The sequence below is a fragment of the Portunus trituberculatus genome, chromosome 21 (genome assembly GCF_017591435.1).
Source record: "Portunus trituberculatus isolate SZX2019 chromosome 21, ASM1759143v1, whole genome shotgun sequence".
In the NCBI taxonomy this organism is placed as follows: domain Eukaryota; kingdom Metazoa; phylum Arthropoda; class Malacostraca; order Decapoda; family Portunidae; genus Portunus; species Portunus trituberculatus.
Window position 1 is genome coordinate 11,970,451 of NC_059275.1, and position 21,414 is coordinate 11,991,864.

The 21,414-nt window shown below is 40.9% G+C and overlaps 2 protein-coding genes across 4 annotated transcripts; one reads left to right on the forward strand and one right to left on the reverse strand.

Annotated features, from left to right (window-relative positions):
* The first annotated feature begins 522 nt into the window (after positions 1–522).
* LOC123507227 (mediator of RNA polymerase II transcription subunit 15-like) lies at positions 523–12,931 on the forward strand. 3 transcript variants are annotated; one of them, XR_006675626.1, is made up of 3 exons: positions 523–795; positions 6,515–6,695; positions 12,209–12,931. XR_006675626.1 is itself a non-coding variant. In XM_045259949.1 (3 exons), the coding sequence occupies exons 2-3, from the start codon at positions 6,477–6,479 to the stop codon at positions 12,407–12,409; spliced, it is 420 nt and encodes a 139-aa protein (XP_045115884.1). In that variant the 5' UTR covers positions 547–795; positions 6,468–6,476; the 3' UTR covers positions 12,410–12,931. The 3 variants fall into 3 exon arrangements, 2 of the variants coding, with proteins under 2 accessions (XP_045115884.1, XP_045115883.1); XM_045259949.1 differs by having other exon boundaries at positions 547–795; positions 6,468–6,695; XM_045259948.1 differs by having other exon boundaries at positions 552–795; positions 6,369–6,695.
* LOC123507224 (mucin-5AC-like) lies at positions 12,446–20,669 on the reverse strand. Its single transcript, XM_045259939.1, has 5 exons — positions 20,467–20,669; positions 18,592–18,825; positions 16,401–16,499; positions 13,204–15,110; positions 12,446–12,880 (listed from the first exon to the last, which is right to left on the reverse strand). Exons 1-4 carry the CDS (start codon positions 20,563–20,565, stop codon positions 13,728–13,730), a joined length of 1,815 nt encoding a protein of 604 aa, XP_045115874.1. The 5' UTR covers positions 20,566–20,669; the 3' UTR covers positions 12,446–12,880; positions 13,204–13,727.
* Positions 20,670–21,414: the final 745 nt, after the last annotated feature.

Sequence of the window (21,414 nt, forward strand, 5' to 3'; positions counted from 1 at the left end):
ATCGTGAAAAGTCTAATTTCATCCAATTATTGTACGTACCTTGTATTCTTAATGGAAATTATAGCAGACCAGACCGAACAAACACACTGTCGTACCGTAACCGTTGCCGAGGAATATGTAATGTATAGATTAGACGTGAAGTGTGCGTGTTTGAGTTACAGTGAGTGATGTGTATGCATACTACATATACATGCAGCTTTACCATCTTGATGCCGTCCTCAGTAAGTACTCTAATAATGGTAATAACTAATAATGATAGTAATTAGCCGCAGTTATCGTAGAGACCGGCAATGTAAAAGCTAGTGTGATATAAAGCAGATGGCTAGGACTTGACTGGTTGTATCATTGTCCTGCCGTGTGTTTGTCATGTTTTGAGAGGTCTTCAAGTTTTCCTTAATATTGATGACTCAGAATCCGGGTTAACTTATTTTTCATTCATAAATAGAATAGAAAAGCTTATATCCTCTAAAAATGTTCATGTCTCAAAAATTATCTATAAGCTCCGAAATAGTAAGCGAACGAAGCCGTATCTGTTATGAAGAGTCAACACTTCATTCGCTGTGTAGAACTATTCTTCCATTATATTTCACTGTAGTGATAACATGCAGCATTATACAATCGAGTCACATAGTATAATATTCTGTTGGTTTTCTTATTTTTTGAATGCAACAGAAATATTCACAAATGTTCGAATACAGTATTCCGTGGTGTGATATTTGTGTAGTATTGGAACACTAAACGGCAAGCGACAGCAGACAGGCATGGCGGCGTGAGTGGTGTGAAACTGTGACGGAGGTGAGTGTTTTTTATTTGTCATTCTTTTGCATTTCCACTGAGTATCCCCAAATTAATAAGGATGAGTCATGTTCTATATGTATTGAATGGTGTGCGTGTGTGAGCCTTTCAATGTGACTTTGGCAATGTAAACCCAAGTCTGAAGCTCTTCCATGCTGTTACTGTGTGAGGTGTGGTGGCCCGCTGTCACCACAAGGCGCGTGTGCGTGGGTCGACTCATTATTTTTGCATGCCTCTCAGGACCCAGGCTTTGCAGGCGACTGGAGAGGGAGTGTTAGGGAAGATTTAATAATGGGGATTTACAGTTCTTATTGATAGGGAATGAGGCGTATATAGATACGTACTAGAAAGGTCTGTTCTCTGCAACGCTCCGGTGTCTCCTTAGGACGTTGTCAGGGCCGGAGAGATTTATGGAGGTATGGAGGCTTCTTTAATGTAGAATAATTTTAAGAATACCTTTAGGATAATGAAATCCCACCTTTCCCAGTCATTCCTATAGAAAGGGTTGCCACATATTAACTATCAAAATTCTGGACATCACCAACACCTAATAGAATATTGGAAACCATGTAAGTCAATGAAAAAAAAAAAAACTCAATTTATTTATCTTTGCTGTAAAAGAAAGATCACAAGGCTATCTGGAAACAAGCAAACAATAAGACAAATATACACCCATATCAACGTGATGCGAGTCATGCCACGAAGGGAAGGCTGGGAGGATCGACTTCTTACAGCGAAACCAGACTATAACAGCTGCCTCCAGGTAAACCCTCCCCCCCCCTTCCTCTCTCCCACCACTTCAACCTGTAGAAATATGATTTTTTTTATTTATGTATTTTATTTTATTTATTTTGTTACATTTATTGTCAGCTGAAATTCCGGACATTGACGAATTTTCAAAAATTCCCCTGGACATTTCGACACGTGAATTCCGGAAATGTCCGTGAAAATCAGGACGTGTCACATGTGGCAACCATTCTCTTAATGTGTGTGTGTGTGTACAACTAGTTATATGTATTGTACTTAGTTGCATATTGCTGGGTTCGAGTGGGGCTCATAGTGACGTCTCCATATCTACTTTTATCCAAATTTTCTTTAAATGTATGCACATTTCCTGCTATTACAATCTCTTCACTAAAACTGTTCCAGATATCCACTGTTCTATGTGGAAAACTACATCTTTTTAATGTTCCTCTTACCACAGTCCTTATTTCTCTTCCTGTTTATTTTATTTATTTATTTATTTATTTATTATTATTATTATTTTTTACGGTAAGGCCTATAGCGCCTGTAGGCACACTTGAAGAGTGTATTGGAAGCGCTGTTCAGCTTCCGCCCATTAGTGGCGCAGGCAATTTTATTTATAGTGGTACCCATATTAGGGCCCATATCACTGCCCAAGCTCATCTTGAGTGTAACCACCTAGAACCTGGGTATCATGGTGATATATAGGTAACTTTAAACCACTCAACAAATGGCAAAGTATTTTAAGTAGTCCTTGTATTCCTTCTATGCGTTCAATTTTCCATAAAGGTCTTTTATATGGTACTCATTCAAAAGCCTTTTTGATATCCAAATACACTGTGTTGACCCATCCATCTATTCCTCACTTTCTCAGAGTGTGGTGTGGTATGGTCTCAGTCCTACCCGAAGATCGGTCTATGAGCTCTGAGCTCACTCTGTAATGGGGAAGGCTGTTTTTTTTTTTTTTTTTATGTAGGAGAGAAGGCCAGCCAAGGGCAACACAATGTTAAAAGAAAAGGCCCACTTGAGTGTTGGTTCTCTAGAATATAAGAAGGGTTAGCCAAAATTAGGGAGCAAATGTCTTGATATCTCCCTCTTAAAAGAGGTCAAGTCATAGGAATACGGAAATACAGAAGCAGGCAGGGAGTTCCAGAGTTTACCAGTGAAAGGTACGAATGATTGAGAGTACTGGTTAACTCCTGTATTAGAGAGTTGTACAGAATAGGGATGAGAGGAAGAAGAAAGCCTTGTGCAGCGAGGCCGCAGGAGAACGGGAGGCATGCAGTTAGCAAGATCAGTAGAACAGCATGAAAATAACAATAAAAGATATCTGTTTGACTAGCAGGCGATCATGAATACACACACACACACACACACACACACACACACACACACACACACACACACACACACACACACACACACACACACACACACTAAATAAGGAGAATTATAGAGTGGCGAGAAATGAGTATGTGAGGGTAAGGAAAGAGGAAGAAAGAAAATTTGAAAAAGATATTGTAGACAAGAGTAAGGAACATCCAAAATTGTTTTACAGGTTCATAAATGGTAAACTTAAAAAGAGAGAGTCCATTGAAAGATTAAAAGGAGAGCAAGGGATAGTAGATGACCCTAAGAATATCGCGAAATTGCTAAATAATAGGTTTCAACAAGTATTTACTAAAGAAACAATGTTTGTAAAGCCTCAGAATGTAGAAGGAAATGTGCACATGGATGACATTAAGATACCTAAAAGGAGTTATATAAAATGTTGGAGGAACTTAAAGATGATAAAGCGATGGGACCAGATGAAGTTTCAGGAAAATTATTGAAGGAATGTAGAGAAGAATTGATTGATCCATTATATGATATTATAAGGTGCTCATTAGAAACGGGGAAGTACCGGTAGAGTGGAAAAGAGCTGAAGTGGTGCCCATTTATAAGGGAGGCAGTAAGGAAGAGCCTCTTAACTATAGACCTGTGTCTCTAACAAGTGTGGTCGGTAAGATTTGTGAGAGGGTGATAAAGAAATATTGGATACGGTTCCTGGAGGATCATAAGTTATTATCGGATCATCAATTTGGCTTTAGGAAAGGGAGGTCATGTGTAACAAATCTACTGAGCTTTTATTCAAGAGTGGTTGACAAAATACAAGAGAGAGAGGATGGATGGACTGTGTATATTTGGATTTGAAAAAAGCTTTTGACAAGGTACCTCACATGAGACTGCTATGGAAATTAGAGATTTATGGAGGACTGAAGGAAAAGTGTTAAAGTGGATGGAAAACTACTTGAGATGGAGGGAGATGAGAACGGTAATAAGGGATGCAAAGTCGGACTGGTTGGTGGTGGAGAGTGGAGTCCCACAAGGTTCAGTGCTGGCACCAATACTTTTCCTTGTCTATATTAATGATATGCCAGAGGGAGTAAACAGTTATATTAATTTGTTTGCGGATGATGCGAAATTGTGTAGGTGTGTGAAGAGTGAAGAAGATTGTGAAATTTTACAGGCAGATCTGGATAGGATTTGGGAGTGGAGCAAGAGGTGGGAGATGGAATTTAATCTGAGCAAAAGTCATGTAATGGAGATGGGGAAGAGTGGAAGACGGCCAAGAGGGTCATATAAGATGGGTGAAGGAGTAGTGTTGAAAAAGGTGGAAAAGGAAAAGGATTTGGGAGTGATAATACAAGACCATGGGCAGTTTGAGGCTCATATTGACAAGATGTTTGGAGAAATATATAATTTGATTAGAAATATTGGATTAGCCTTTCATTATATGGATAAAGATATGATGAAGAAATTAATTAGTACTGGTAATTAGACCAAGATTGGAATATGCTGGGGTGGTTTGGTCCCCTTATAAAAAGAAGCATATAAGGAAGTTGGAGAGATTGCAGAGAATGGCAACAAAAATGGTTCCGGAATTGGCAGAAATGACCTATGAGGAGAGATTAAAAGAAATGAATTTGCTTACCTTGGAACAAAGAAGAGAAAGAGGAGATTTAATACAGGTTTATAAACTGTTGAACGGTTTGGATGAAGTGGATAATGAGCAAATGATGTTGAGAGAAGAAAATTTAAATAGAACTACGAGATCGCATAGTAAAAAGATAGCCAAGGGAATATGCTTGAAGGATGTGAAGAAATATAGTTTCCCACAAAGATGTGTGGAGGTGTGGAATGGTTTGAGTGAGGAGGTGGTGTCAGCGAGGAGTGTGCATAGTTTTAAAGGAAAGTTGGATGTGTATAGATATTGAGACGGGGTCACACGAGTATAATACCCAGGCCCTGTAAAAATTATAACTAGGTGAATACACACACACACACACACACACACACACGGCAAATGGAGTTCAACACGACAAAATGCAAGAAATTAGAGTTTGGCAAGAGTGAAAGAAGAATCAGGAGTATGTACAAGATAGGAAATGAAGACATAAAAACCAGTCATGAAGAAAAAGACCTTGGGGTGACAATTACCAATGACCTATCGCCAGAGAGACATATAAACAAAATAATTGGAGAAGTATTGAACTTATTGAGGAACATAAGAGTGGCGTTCGTATATTTAGATGAAGAAATGATGAAGAAAATAATTACTGCAATGATAAGACCAAGGCTTGAATATGCAACAATACAGTGGGCTCCGAACTTAAAGAAACACATAAGGAAACTAGAGAAAGTACAGAGGGCTGCAACAAAATGGTGCCTGACTTAAGAGATTTGACTTATGAAGACAGACTGAACAGAATGCAACTTCCGACCCTGGAAAACAGAAGAGAAAGGGAGACCTGATAGCAATATACAGAGTGATGATTGGCATGGAAAAAATGGATAGGGAAGATCTGTGTATGTGGAATGAAAGAATGTCGAGAGGGCATGGGAAAAAACTAAAATGGCCACTTATAGGAGAGATGTGAAAAATATAGCTTCCTCATAGAAGGGTGGAAGCATGGAATAGTTTAGACGTGGAAGTGGTCAACGCAAGGAATATTCATGATTTTAAGAAAAAGCTGGACATTAGTAGATATGGAGACGGGACAACACGAGCATAGCTCTTTTCCCGTATGTTACAATTAGGTAAATACACACACACACACACACACACACACACACACACACACACACACACACACACACACACACACACACACACTCTTATCATATTTCTGTTGGTTGAAATAATAGGGGAGAGAGGGGGAGTGGGGTGGAAGGGCTTACAAGGTGGCGGCTGCTTTAGTCTGGTTTTGTTCAAGACTAACATGTATCTGTTCTGAGTGGAGTGGATGGTCCCAGCCTTCTGTGTTGCCTCAGTCATCTTGGGGTGACAATTTGTTCGCCAGAGAGACCTCATATCACATGCCAATCTTTACTCTTTAACCAGCTTAGACAAGTCAGTTTGGAGCTCTTTTCCTCAATTAGGTAAATACAATTAGGTAAATCTTATCATATTTCTGTTGGTTGAAATAATAGGGAGAGAGGGGAGTGGGGTCTTACAAGGTCTGCTTTAGTCTGGTTTTGTTCAAGACTAACATGTATCTGTTCTGAGTGGAGTGGATGGTCCCAGCCTTCTGTGTTGCCTCACCCTCTCTCTCTCTCTCTCTCTCTCTCTCTCTCTCTCTCTCTCTCTCTCTCTCTCTCTCTCTCTCTCTCTCTCTCTCTCTCTCTCTTCTTCTTCTTCTTCTTCTTCTTCTTCAATATTATATCAAGTATTAGTTAAGGTGTCCAGAATTTTGATAGTTCATATACAACAGTCTAAGATAAGACAAGATGTATCCTTTTAAGATATAAATCCAAATCAATCCAAACCTTTTCTACCTCATCCCCAGCCTTGTGTGCTGCTGGCGTCCATCATTGCTTTCCTCAAGGTGTCACGTGAGGATTCGGGTCAGGTTACATTCTTGTTCATCGTGATCTTTCTCGTCCAGTCCACTGTGATGCTGGTCTTCCAAACGATCTGGTTTTGTCACCACAGCCGCCGCTACCTGGAGCAGCAGCAGCAGCAACAACAACAACAACAACAACAACAACAACAACAACAACAACAACAACAACAACAACAACAACAACAACAACAACAGCAGCAGCAGCAGCAGCAGCAGCAGCAGCAGCAGCAGCAGCAACAACAACCCACCTACCATCTGGCTGGTATTTTGGTGAGTAGTGGTGAAAAATTAATATGACCCTTGTTTAAATAAGAGAGTGAACTGAGTGACAATCCTCTGTAGCACTCTTTGCTCCTGAGCAAGTGCACTACAGTACTTAGCAGTAGCACCGGCACATGCTTTCTTGCCTTGAAAGAGTTGAAAAGCTGGAGTGAAAGAACTTGGGATCTCTGCTATACATTTATTTTCCTTTACTTATACTTTCCTCTCAATGCAATCTTTACCAATTCTGGATTTGATTTCAGCACATTATAGAACCTCATATCTGTATGCTTGAAATTAATCTGTAGTCAGTAATACTGCAAGAGTTTAGAATTTCAGATCTCCATATCTTCTTGTAAAAAAAAATGCATGTTCAGTAGAACCATTTGCAGTCTTAGATCTAATTTTCAACAAGTAGAACACCACTTCTCCTCTACTAAACCTTCTTTTCCTCACTGAAACACAACTGTCTGAGGCAACTGACAGCAGCCCCTTTTCTGTTCCCTCCTACTTTCTCTATAGTAATTTTCATTCCAAAGCTGGATGTTGCGTATATGTGCGCAACAACTCAACTTGCTCTTGTGCCCGCACGCTCTTGCGTCTTCTGAATTTTCTACCATGTAGCTTTGACTTAACAGTCACTCTTAAACTAAATTCATTTGTGCTGTTTATCTCTCCCAAACTCTTATGACTATAATAAATTCTTTGACTACGTAACTTCCAAAGTGGAGCACATTCTCTCCTTCCGCTAAGATTTCCATTCTTGGAGATTTCAATGTTCAACTCAAGCTTTGGCTTCCCTCTCCTTTCACCGACCTTCCTGGTGAACTAGCCTTCAACTTTGCTATCCTCCATGACCTAAAGCAACTGGTGCAACACCCTACTCGTATTCCTGACCGTCTTGGAGACACGCCCAACATTCTTGATCTCTTCCTTACCTCTAATCCTCCTGCTTATGCTGTCACCCTTTCATCTCCGTTGGGCTCCTCCGATCACAATCTCATTTCTATATCTTGAACTATTTCTCCAATCCTCCACAGGATCCCCAAAGCGAAGGTGCCTCTGGCGTTTTGCCTCTGCCAGTTGGGGGACCTGAGGAGGTATTATGCTGATTTTCCCTGGAATGATTATTGCTTTCGTGTCAGAGACCCATCTCTTTGTGCTGAACGCATAACAGAGGTGATAGTGTCTGGCATGGAGGCGTACATTCCTCATTCTTTTCTCAACCTAAACCTTCTAAACCTTGGTTTAACTCAGCCTGTTCTCGTGCTATACATGATAGAGAGGTTGCCCACAAAAGGTACTTGAGCCTTCCATCTCCTGAATCTCATGCACTTTATATCTCTGCCCGGAATCATGCCAAGTCTGTTCTTCAACTTGCCAAACACTCTTTCATAAATAGGAAATGTCAAAATCTTTCAAACTCAAACTCTCCTCGTGACTTCTGGCATCTAGCCAAAAACATCTCAAATAACTTCACTTCTTCATCTTTCCTTCCTTTATTTCATCCTGATGGCACCACTGCCATCTCTTCTGTCTCTAAAGCTGAACTCTTTTCTCAAACCTTTGCTCACAACTCCACCTTGGACGATTCTGGGCTTGTCCCTCTCCTCCTCCCTCTGACTATTTCATGTCTACAATCAAAATTCTTCGTAATGATGTTTTCCATGCCCTTGCTGGCCTAAACCCTCGGAAGGCTTATGGACCTGATGGGGTCCCTCCTATTGTTCTCAAAAACTGTGCTTCTGTGCTTGCACCTTGCCTGGCCAAACTCTTCCAACTTTGTCTATCGACTTCTACCTTTCCTTCCTGCTGGAAGTTCGCCTACATTCAGCCTGTTCCTAAAAAGGGTGACCGTTCTAACCCCTCAAACTACCGTCCTATAGCTTTAATCTCTTGCTTGTCTAAAGTTTTTGAATCTATCCTGAATAGGAAGATTCTCAAACATCTGTCACTTCACAATCTTCTGTCTGATCGCCAGTATGGCTTCCGTCAAGGTCGCTCTACTGGTGATCTTCTGGCTTTCCTTACTGAGTCTTGGTCATCCTCTTTAGAGATTTCGGTGAAACTTTTGCTGTTGCGTTAGACATATCAAAAGCTTTTGATAGAGTCTGGCATAAAGCTTTGATTTCAAAACTGCCCTCCTACGGCTTCTATCCTTCTCTCTGCAACTTTATCTCAAGTTTCCTTTCCGACCATTCTATTGCTGCTGTGGTAGACGGCCACTGTTCTTCTCCTAAACCTATTAATAGTGGTGTTCCTCAGGGTTCTGTCCTGTCACCCACTCTCTTTCTATTATTCATTAATGACCTTCTTAACCAAACTTCTTGCCCTATCCACTCCTACGCTGATGATACCACCTACATCTTTCCACGTCCTTTCAGAGACGACCAACCCTTCAGGAAGTCAACAGATCACGCAGGGACGCTACAGAATGCCTGACTTTCGATCTTTTTTAAGATTTCCGATTGGAGCAGAAAAAATCTAGTAGTTTTCAATGCCTCAAAACTCAATTCCTCCATCTATCAACTCGACACAACCTTCCAGACAACTATCCCTCTTCTTCAATGACACTCAACTGTCTCCTCTTCCACAATGAATATCCTCAGTCTGTTCTTTGCTCATAATCTTAACTAGAAACTTCACATCTCATCTCTTGCTAAAACAGCTTCTATGAAAAGTGTTCTGAGGCGTCTCCGCCAGTTTTTCTCGCCCCTCTCAACTGCTTACTCTGTACAAGGGCCTTATCCGCCCGTGTATGGAGTACTCTTCGCATGTTTGGGGGATTCCAGTCACACAGTTTTTCTAGATAGGGTGGAATCAAAAGCTTTTCGTCTCATCAACTCCCCTCCTCTGACTAACTGTCTTCAGCCTCTATCTCACTGGTGAAATGTTGCATCTCTTTCTATCTTTTATCACTGTTTTCATGCTAACTATATGCCTCCCCTCCTCCTGTGGCCTTGCTGCACAAGGCTTTCTTCTTCCTCTCATCTCTGTTCTGTCCAACTCTCTAATGCAAGAGTTAACCAGTACTCTCAATCATTCATCCCTTTCACTGGTAAACTCTGGAACTCCCTCCCTGCATCTGTATTTCCAACTTCCTACGACTTGTCTTCTTTTAAGAGGGAGGTATCGAGGCATTTGCTCCCTAATTTTGGCTGATGCTTTTCCACTTTTTGGAAAGCTAGCACTCAAGTGGGCCTTTTTCTTTAATTTATATATATATATATATATATATATATATATATATATATATATATATATATATATATATATATATATATTATATAGGAAAGAGGGCCAGCCAAGGCCAAAAAAAAAAAAAAAAAAAAAGTTGGAAGAACAGACTTGGCATGATCCCGGGCAGAAATATAAAGTGCATGAGATTCAGGAGATGGAAGGCTCAAAAACCTTTTGTGGGCAACCTCTATCATGTTTAGCACAAGAACAGGCTGTGTTTAACCAAGGTTTTGAAGGTTTAGATTGAGAGAAAGAATGAGGAATGTATGCCTCCATACCAGACACTATCACCTCTGTTATGTGTTCAGTACAAAGAGAAGGGTCTCTGACACAGAAACAGTAATCATTCTAGGGAAAATCAGCATAATACCTCCTCAGGTCCCCCAAACTGGCAGAGGCATAATGCTCTGCTTTGGGGGATCCTGAGGGATTGGAGAAATAGGACAAAATACAGAAATGAGATTGTGATTGGAGGAGCTCTATGGAGATGATAGGGTAACAGCATAAGCAAAAGGATGAGAGGGAAAGAAGAGATCAAGAATGTTGGGTGTATCTCCAAGATGGTCGAGAATATGAGTAGGGTGTTACACCAGTTGCTCTAGGTCTTGGAGGATAGCAAAGTTGAAGGCAAGTTCACCAGGATGGTCAGTGAAGGGAGAGGAAAGCCAAAGCTGGTGGTGAACATTGAAATCTCCAAGAATGGAGATATCTGCAAAAGGGTAGAGGGACAGAATGTGCTCCACTTTGGAAGTTAAATAGTCAAAGAATTTACTATAGTCAGAGAAGTTGGGGGAGAGATAATTGAAGCAAGATGGTGGAAAACTCAGAAGATTCGAGAGCATGGGCACGAGAGTAAGTTAAGTTGTTGCGCACATATATGCAGCATCCAGCTTTGGAATGAATATGAGAATAGAGAACGTAGGAAGAAATAGAAGGGGCTACTGTTAGTAGCCTCAGTGGTTTTTCGGTGAGCAAACAAGATGAGGTTTAGTAGAGGAGAGGTGGTGTAATAGATTGAAAATTAGATCCAAATCTGACTGCAGATGCTGCACAAGTTAATGAAGAAAAAGTTGAGGGAGGTTTTAAGACATTTAGGGCCATCAAGAAAGGAGTCTGACCTGGGGACATGTCTGGTGTCCTCCCCAGGAGGGGGACTCTGAGGCACCATTATCTTGACTCTGACCTGGGGACATGTCTGGTGTCCTCCCCAGGAGGGGGACTCTGAGGTACCATTGTCTTGACTCTGACCTGGGGACATGTCTGGTGTCCTCCCCAGGAGGGGGACTCTGAGGTACCATTGTCTTGACTCTGACCTGGGGACATGTCTGGTGTCCTCCCCTCCTTGACCTGGGGACATGTCTGGTGTCCTCCCCAGGAGGGGGACTCTGACCTGGGGACATGTCTGGTGTCCTCCCCAGGAGGGGGACTCTGAGGCACCATTATCTTGACTCTTGACCTGGGGACATGTCTGGTGTCCTCCCCAGGAGGGGGACTCTGAGGCACCATTATCTTGACTCTGACCTGGGGACATGTCTGGTGTCCTCCCCAGGAGGGGGACTCTGAGGCACCATTATCTTGACCTGGGGACATGTCTGGTGTCCTCCCCAGGAGGGGGACTCTGAGGCACCATTATCTTGACTAACTCTTTTGTCCCTGTGTGGGGGAAACTTTTTTCTCCTTGGCAAGTTCTCCCTCTGACATGGAAAAAATGGCTTAAAGCATACTTTGAAATGTTTTGTTGCAGTTCATTAAAGTTATTAAAGTTAAGAAAGTCAATAAAATTTCAGTTGCAGCCTCTTCTGGATCCTTGTCATTAGGTCTGGCACCTACCTATAAAGTACAAAAATAAATTTGCTTTACCAGAGGAAGCACTAATATCTGACTTTTGGTATTTAGATTGTTATGTGCTTTTAAGTGAAATATAGTGGAACATGGACAGTAGTAGGTTGCATGAACCCTGCTAATTGAACACTACTACATGCAGCAACTCCTGATGCATGACATATGATATGAATATAATGCAATGTAAGGGTATACAGCATAATATAATGCAATATATAAGGGTATACAGCAGAGTATAGCATCTAGTTAAATCTGGTGAATTTTTATTTAAATAAAAATGTGAAATAAAAGGTTTTGTAGCACAAAGAAAGCAAGACTTTTAGCCTATCCTGGTTTAAAGCAGGATTGCTTTACATTATGTAACTAGTGAATTATGCTGGCACAGCAGGATTTTTTGCTGAATCTTTATATCCTTGCTTATTATGGTTGCATATTTGCAGGTGGTTGTTAACTTAGAGGCTGTGTACGTGATGACAACCTTGATGCTGCACAGCTCGGGCGACTCGCTAAGGTGGACTGTAGTTTGGGTCACCAGCTGGAGGTGGCGGATCACTTGTGATGGTTTGCCGAGACTGGAACTAAGTAGCAGCGCATTCCTGGTGATCACAGCCAGAATCCAGCTCAGAATCATACTACCATAGATCTGCATCCTCATTTGTCCATAATGAAAATTGTAATGAAATTACAAATTTAATATCCTCTCAGATATGGTGCTAGAATGCAGTAAGCCACAAGTTATTTGCTCTTGTAAGAGTGGCTACAAATAACAGTATTACATGGATTATTATGTATACTTAGGATACCTCAAAGACCCTCCAGAGAAAAACTGGTACAGCATTTCAAAAAAAAAAAAAATGTCACTTTGGTAGAGGAGTCCTCAGAACTCTTAGAACACTAGGAAGCTTATTACTTGCAACACTGCAAGCTCACAAGTCTGATACACATGGAGCAAGTATTAATCAGATTAGTGCCAACAGTAAAATATACTCTTGGGTGCAGCACATCATTGGAGATGCCTCGACCATGGCACAATGTTGAAGACACCACCACCACCACGACAGAGCAGCACAGCATCATGGAGATACCATCACCATAGTTGCGAGTTCGGAGGTCTGTGGAGAAAAACTGTCAATCAGTTTGCACAATTAAAACAGGTCATGAACTGTCTGTACTATTATTATGCCACTGTTATTCAAGGACATCTGAGCCAGAGTCACTCATGTGAAACTCATCCACTGATGCTATAATACATGAAGACAATATGAATATAAAGAAATTTAAATTTAAAACAAACTTCGATATCAGGACAGAGAAAGAAAGCCTACCATCAAACAACACCATCCTTGCTAATCACAGTGACATGTCAGGATGTCCGTCACAAAACTACTCAACCAAAATCAACGACCATCAAAAATATCTCAAAATTAGGACCAACCTAAAATGTTATTTCAACAGTGAACTTCTGATGCAGTGCAGTACAAAACATGTTCTTGGTAAACAAGTTCCCTCTTTCAGCACAATGGTCACTGCCAACATGGAGGCACCAGGGTCTGTCTTTCAAGTCATGGTGGCAGGGACCAAATTTTCCATGGTCCTTTCTCCCATCAGCATCATCATTTAGATCTTGATTGTAGTTTTGATTCTTTTTTCCCTCCCGAGGTGGTGTGTGCTGCTATTCTTTTTCTTTGATACATTTGCATCATCACTTATACAATGGTAACAGTCTTGTTCTAAGTCACTTAGTTAATTTCAAATACAAGTAAATTTGAAATTATCATTAACAAATTAATTTAAAATTTATAGCTGTTTAACATTATGTGAACCTTCTATGCAACACTGACATTTCCACAATCTTACAGCATTTTGCTTGCAAGTAAGAAGTTCTCAAAGGTTACTTGATACACCACTGTGTAAAGAGAAAACTATAAATTAAAGCACAGACAAGTGATATGATGGTAATCAAAGATCAGTGACAGGGAGGCAGTGGTCAGGCATGTTGGGGTCATCAATTGTGGTAGTCCTTGGCAAATTTGCATAGATGGGCTCATGTACAGATAAATTGGTGGTGGTGGTGGTGGTGGTGGTGGTGGAATGCAATGGTAAATTTACATACACAGGATTATGATCAGCTTCATCAGTGGTGGTAGTTGTGGAGGAACACAATGATAAATGTACATAGACAGGATTATGATCTGTGGTGGTGGTGGTGGTGGTGGTGGAGGAGGAAGAACATGATGATAAATGTACATAGACAGGATTATGATCAGCTAGGTTAGTGGTGCTGGTGATGGAATGTGTTGGTAAGTTTGCATAGACAGGACCATGGTCAGGTGTGGTGATGGTGGTTGAACGTGTTGGTAAATTTGCATAGACAGGATCACGGTCAACTAAGTAAATGGTATTGGGCCAAGTGGCGGCAGTTGTGTCAGTGGTAGCACAACGCATTGGCAAATTTGCATAGGCTGCTGTGGTACCAGTGATGATGGTGGGACGTGTTGATGAATTTCCACAGACAGGACGATGAGCAGCTAAATGTGTAGTGTTGGGCAGTGTGGTGCTGATGGTGGAGATAGTGGTGGTAGTTGTAGTGGAACATGTTGGGAAGTTTACATGCACAGGACCAAGGGCAGCCAAGTCTGTTGTGTCAGGTAATGCAGTGGTGTGGCCAAGTGGACTGTGGCTGGATGAATCAGAGGCACGGTATGGAGGGGCATAGGTTGTGGAGTTGGTAGGCATGGCTTTCAAATTATAATAAGATGAGGCACTGAAAGGAGTGGCATAGACAGTGGAGATGGAAGAGACTGAGGGAGGAACAGAGTATTCAGGGTTAAGGGTGACCTGCCCAGCTTTAGGGTTGGGGAATAGTGAAGGGCCAGGGGGGTATGCAAGAGCTAAGGGAATGGCAACTGAAGCATTATCACTCACAGGATGTTTATATGCATCATTCAACACCACATCTTGGGTCAGGGAAAAGCCACCAAGGGCTTCTGAGCCAGAGGGAAACCTGGGACTGGATGGACGGAGGGAGGAGTGAGGAGGCATGGAAGGACGAGATGAGTCAAGAAGGGGAGAAGAGGTGGGTGAGAATGGGGAGCCAGACAAGGTGGTCATGGCAATAGGTGGGTTGACATTGTACTTCCTGAGTTTTGACCAGGGTCTAGCCCTTCCTCGTGTGACGTTGGTGGTGTACCTCCTCCTGGGTTGGTCTTGCAACTCCATGTCAGCCAGTGACTCTTCATCATCCTGTTGGTCTTGGTGGGAGGACCGGCAGGACTGGCAACCTCTCTGCATGTTCTCCATACACTGCAGGCCCAGCACGAATACCAGCACCACAGTCACCACCTGAGAATACCCGAGTTTATTAATTCACGACTACATGGGCAACAAGATATCTCCTTGATATTCAAGAAGGATGTATAAACTAATACTAAAGAATGCAGTACATAAAAGCTTTAAAAGATGCATACGTACATGGTTCTGTCACAATCTGGTCACCTGTCATCACACCTGAACCAGCCTCTCTAAGCACTGATCTTTACTGCTCCTCTAGATGGGCTACAAGAGTTAAGCTGTCAACTGGTGGTCAAAATCAAATATGTAAAATAACCACCTAGCTAAACCAAATGGATGACTACTGCCACTTAAAAAAAGAGTTGACACTTGGAAGCAATGTAAAAAAGAATACTGTATGAAGGGATAGAAATGCCTATTATAGTCTATGGAGACTAGACTTCATATGGGGATAGTAGACAAAATACTGAAAATCATTGATGAGATGTCGGAGGAGTGTGTGAAGTAACTGATAGATAGTCAAAAATGAGGAAGTAAGAACAGGTGTTCTAAGAAATTTGCTAGGATGGCCAGGGTATTGTGTGTCAAGACGGTATTGACAGGATGAGAATATGGAGGATGAGAGGAGTGGACTTGCAAGGTAGACTACACAAGGGATGAGAGAACTGCTTTGTTGTCTTTTCAATACACTATCACTTTAGTAGTCATAGGTCAGGTCACCACGAGGACCACGAGGTCTGCCGTGTCCTGCTTTTTCTCTAACTACATAACCATAGGAGCACTTAACCCTCTCAGTTCCATGACATGTTTTCATACTCATTCTGCTTACTATTTGCTAATTTTAAACAGCTTCTGCAACATATAAACGAGGATTAAAATAGTAGACTCTGGCCATTAATATTTCAACCTCCATAGACCCTTCTTAATATCAATAAAATGGTCTAATCATACGCAAAGCAAGGTAAAAAGGTGTCCCAGTACTGAAAGGGTTAGAGAGAAGAGGCATGACACTCATTGTAGAATGGTTGTGTGAAGTGAATATAGAGTACTTTATCTTAATGAGCTAAGATACTTAGAGTAGTGTAATTACAAAATGAATATGAATGTTGTGCCATGTCTTGGCTTCCTCCTTTCTGGGAAATAATATTGATACATGCACCTATGAACTATAAACTTTGTATTACCTTAGCAGTGATGCTACCTAGGATGGTGTTAACTCTTATGATGTAGGTTCTAATCATCCTCTCGCCTCCACATTGTCAAATCTTTCCTTTCACCCAAATATTGACTGATCCTCCATTAGCTACTCCATTTGCTCCCTCCCATCCCTGCAACACTCACAGCAGCTGCAGCAACCAGGTTGGTAGGGGATGGCGGCACCAGGATCACAATAGCAGCAGGCAGGAGCAGCAGGAAAGCCACCCCATCATGGATAGCTTCCTGGCAGGACAAAAATGTATAACAACATTATCAACACTATTATTATTGCAGTACTACTACCACCACTGGCATGGATGGGAACCCAATGGGCTGATGGGCAGCTGCAACATTTCAACTTACCACACAAATTATTGAGATCAAATTTGTTACAGCAAAAACATACTTTTCTTATAAATTACAATGGTATATGCAGGTGTGATAAACTGGCTTATCCATGTACTGTACCTCACAACATGATAGCTAGCTAAAGCCACGCCTGCTTCAGCCTGCTCAGTTTTTTTTTTTTTACTGACCAAGGTAACAAAAGAAAACAATGCCCACAAAGTTCCCAGTCCCTTGCAGGTCCAAAAAGGTTATCTAAAAGAAAAGGATAAATTTCTTGGGACCTCCCTCTCAAATAATGTAAAGTTGTAGAAAGTTGGAGTTCCAGACTTTACCAGAGAAACAAATGATTGAGAGTATTGATTAACTCTTGCATTAGGGAGTTGGACAGAATAGCGGTGAGGAAGAAGAAGAAAGCCTTGTGCAGTGAGGCGGCAGGAGGGGAGTGCAGGCATGCAATTAGCATGAAAATAGCAGTAGAAGAAAGCAAGAGATGCAACATTCATGGATAGGGATGATAGATGGAATTAGGTAGCTTAAACACACTGGGACTGCCTCGTATAGTCCTGGCGGCCTCTTGCAGCTTCCCTCTTTTCTTATGTTCTTACATTCTGGAGGTGGGCAAGAGGCTAAAGACGGAAGGTGATAAAACAAAGCTTTTTTTATTCCAATCTATCTAATAAAACTGAGTGGAACCCCCTCCCTCCATGCATGCATGCGAAGAATACTCCTTACATGGGAGCAACGTAAAGAGAATATCCTTTGCCTTACAAGGTAAGGTAAAGGATATTCCTTCACCAGTTACCAGTGGGGGCCTCGGGGGGCCGAGAAAAAAGTGGCCGTGACGCCCCAGAAAACCACCTAATTTCATAGAATCTGTTTAAGCAAGCAAGAGGTATGGAATTCCAGTTTAGATTACGAGTAAAAGATAGACCTAGGAAGATGGGGACCAGCGTTGCCAATTTAGCTTTTTTGGCGCTAAATTTAGTGCTTTTTCAAGTTATTTAGCACCGATTTTTTTTTTCTATTTAGCGCCTTAGCGCTTTTTATTTAGCTCGAAGTTTTGCGCCATTTGACTGATTTTAGTACGTGTTTTCCTCTCCATGTATTTTTTGTTTATTCATTGATTTTTTTTTCTTTTTTCTTTTCTTTTTTAAAGCTGCCATGTGATATCGGTAGCCTGACCCTTCTTGTATGCATTTCTAACAAGCAATTGTGACTGAATTACGTGATAGCAATGATTTCATAGATGTGTAAGGATTTATTTTTATCAATAAAAGAAAATAAAGACTCATGACAGTTACAGGACCTGTCGGCCGCTGGTCGAGTCCAAGACAGTTGCGTGTGTTGCTGCCATTCCAGTCTGAAATGCTGGTTTAATCGAATAATATTGAGGTAAGTTTTTCATTGGATACTGTTATTAGCAATTTTGCAGACAAGACTACACTTTTCTGGATGTATATTTTATAATACGTTTGAAATAATGACACTTTCCTAAAATGACAATTGCTGCGACGAATTGCTGTGACGGACTGACAGTGGTATCTCTGGCATAGACAGGGCTTCGGGGATTGGTAAAAGACACGTGTCGCTACTTAGATTTCAGCATTAAATGTTAGGTGAAAGGACCGTTATTAGGGATACAATTTTTTTTTTTTTTTTTTTTTAGCGCTTCTCAGGGTGGATACAGCGGTCCTGTGATGGGGACAGTCGAGTATCATTTAAGAAGAGGATTGTTGTCTAGACTCTAGAAGGTTGTGTCTAGTTAATAGAACAATATGGAATAAGAATATAATAGAATAAAGTCCCTCGTCCATTCACTCAATCTTTTTCAATCCTTTCTAGGCATGAAAGCACGTGTCAGTGCTCCGTACTATTACGCACAGGTACTGTAGTACATCTGCTCAGTAGCGATGACATACGTAAAGAATCGTCACTCAGCTCACTCACTATAAACAAGTATCACCGATTCATTATTATCGTCACTCACCAAAATACCAGCCAGGCTGTAGGTGCGTTGCTGCTGCTGTTGCTGTTGCTGTTGCTGCTCTTGGTGGCGGTGACGGCGGCGAGAGAAGCGATGCAGATAGAGCGGCAGCAGGTTAGTAAGGAAGACCAGCATCGCAGTGGACAGGACGACACAAGTCACGACGAACAAAAATGTGACCTGACCTGAATCTTCACGTGATACCTTGAGGAAAGCAATGATGGCTGCCAGCAGCACCTGCAAAGATCAAAGTAGTGCCAGTACTGGAAATAAACAGTGCTATCACACGGGCAACTTTAGTGGCAGAATAAAGGTACACTTGGACCGACGGCCCACCAACCCTGTGGTCGTGAAATGCAGGCCTGCTAAAAGGCTCAAAATTCAATGCACTATAGTGGCTCTTGGAATATAAAATGGCACTCAGATTGAGAATGCTTTGTATTTTAATTAATAATTCTAATGTAGTCCTTTCACTGAAAAAGCTTAACCATTTCTGCAATAACTGATAGCTGATAAATCGATAAATTATAAATTTCAATATCAAAAGGAAATGCTATTAATACCTTAAATTTAAAAATCGATGAATCCAAATTCTTGTTCTCTAGAGATCTTTCAGAATTTAGAAAATCTCAAATACAATGTATAACTTGTACGTTAGTAATGGAAAGAGCTGGTTTAAGTAAAAATGACTACATTCGATTTCGAAAGTTTAAAACATACTTGTTAAAAAAAAAAAAAAAAAAAAATCGGTACCGCTAATTTGAAAAGGAAAGTATCGGTGATACTGATCGATAACGAAGGAAAAATAATTATCGAATAGCCGATAACACGATATCGTTATCGTGATTAATAATCACGATAATAAACACCTATGCTTACCATCCCTCTACATTACAAAGTATCTGGGAGACAACATCTCTCTTCGAGACCCGGGCAACAGTGACATCCAGATTTCCCAACCACCACTCACCGACTAACCCAGGGGAAGGACAAACAGCTGGGTGGTACGAGCGTCGACTGGCTCACCTCTGATTCCAACTGAGATCCGAAGATTGGTAACCAGGCGCTCTAACCTCATCACAAGGTGCTTATATCGTCGAGCTCAAATCTCAACATCTTTTCAAATCCTTCTAACATAACACCGTGGTTACTTAACGAAATAATGGTAATTTTAATAGAGACGATGACAAACAACTGGTACAATTCAGTAGTATACTCAATGCACTGGTGAGAACTGAAGGTCATTGAAGAGAGGGTGGGGGCGGGTGGGAGTAGTTAAGAGTCACTAACGAGAATGCGGTTGTTGACAATCACCGAAGGCGGTACAAGTTATTAGTAAGGTTGCCTGAACACATGGAATATGGACTGGATTGAAAACAATAAGATATGTCCAGTCCCATTAATGGACACAAACCTTGGAGTTCTAAATGCATACGAGTTAAAACTAAATGCATACGGAGTAAAAAAAAAAAAACGATCTGATTACTTGTACCACAACATATGGTTACATTAAATTACAAATTTCAAAACCACCAATCAGGTGTTGTATTTTCTGCGTCCTCAGAATGATTGAGTAGTTCACCAAGAAGCCAACAAGAGACTATATTTATTGTCTACATTGATTTGAAGGATTTTGTGACTCCACATTACATTTCATTTCACTTCACACCTTACATGAAGGCAAAGCTTTCCTGCACATTACATTTCATTTCACTTCACACCTTACATGAAGGCAAAGCTTTCTGTAACACATCAATTACTGTGTTCGGTAAGTATCTAGATTCCCTCAGCATGTTATCTTATTTTAGAATATTCTAAACTTCCAAATGAATCTTTACACCCGTGACAGGTAAATAATATAAATAAATAAAAACTCACCAACTGCACCACGCGGTACACAAATCCTCGCAACTTCATGTACCTGCGCTGTACCGTCACGTTCCACACTCGACACACCTGGCCTATGCCATGCCCCATCTAGCGCCCTCCAACGCACCGCCACCTCACTGCACTCCCAAGTCTTCCCTGACCTTTTCCTCTCCCCACCAGGAGCCGGCTCTCTCTGCCCCTCACACCCTTCCACCTCCACCACTCCAATGCTTCACCGCGAAACTCGAACCACCTCAAGTGTTCCAAACTCACTAGGTTTAGATGTTCGAGCAACTCAGTAACGAGACGACTGTTGTGAGCGTGAAGATTCATTTGTCTATTTACGATTACTTATATTTCCATTGTATGTAATGTAGAGACTTTAACCGTGTCTCATGTTTGCTACAGAAATTTTATTATTGTAAGGACAGCTTTGTAAAAATTAACAAATTGTACAGGATGGTTTTCAAATACCAAGTTAGATAAATGGAATAGATTAAGTAATTAGGTTGTTAGCGCTGCATCATTACGAATAAAGAAAATAAGACAAATTGATGGATGAGGATGAAAGGTGAAAAGGTAGGTATGTTTCTTACAGTGATTGCCACGTGCAGGCCTGATGGCTTCTTGCAGCTTCCTTCATCTTCTTATGTTATTATAAGATTAAGCCGATTTGAATTTATTACATCACTCCATCCACGAACCAAGAATAAAACCCTTGTCATTTGAAAGACTGGTTACATGAAACTATATTCCTCACCTTTTCAAATGGTAGAAGTTTCATTAATTGTCGTTTCGTGGTAACAAAGATAAAACACATTTCAAAACATTTCAAACACTTGACTTCTGTAATAATATATATATATATATATATATATATATATATATATATATATATATATATATATATATATATATATATATATATATATATATATATATATATTCTTAACACAT

Excerpts from the sequence above, each read along its gene's own strand:
- LOC123507227 (XM_045259949.1), top strand. The coding sequence starts at position 6,477 with ATGCTGGTCTTCCAAACGATCTGGTTTTGTCACCACAGCCGCCGCTAC. Across the intron at positions 6,696-12,208 it reads ACCATCTGGCTGGTATTTTG|GTGGTTGTTAACTTAGAGGC; the intron begins GTGAGTAGTGGT and ends GCATATTTGCAG.
- LOC123507224 (XM_045259939.1), bottom strand. The coding sequence starts at position 20,565 with ATGGGGCATGGCATAGGCCAGGTGTGTCGAGTGTGGAACGTGACGGTA. Across the intron at positions 16,500-18,591 it reads ACAGCCTGGCTGGTATTTTG|GAAGCTATCCATGATGGGGT; the intron begins GTGAGTGACGAT and ends TTGTCCTGCCAG. Across the intron at positions 15,111-16,400 it reads ACCTGGTTGCTGCAGCTGCT|GTGGTGACTGTGGTGCTGGT; the intron begins GTGAGTGTTGCA and ends GGGTATTCTCAG.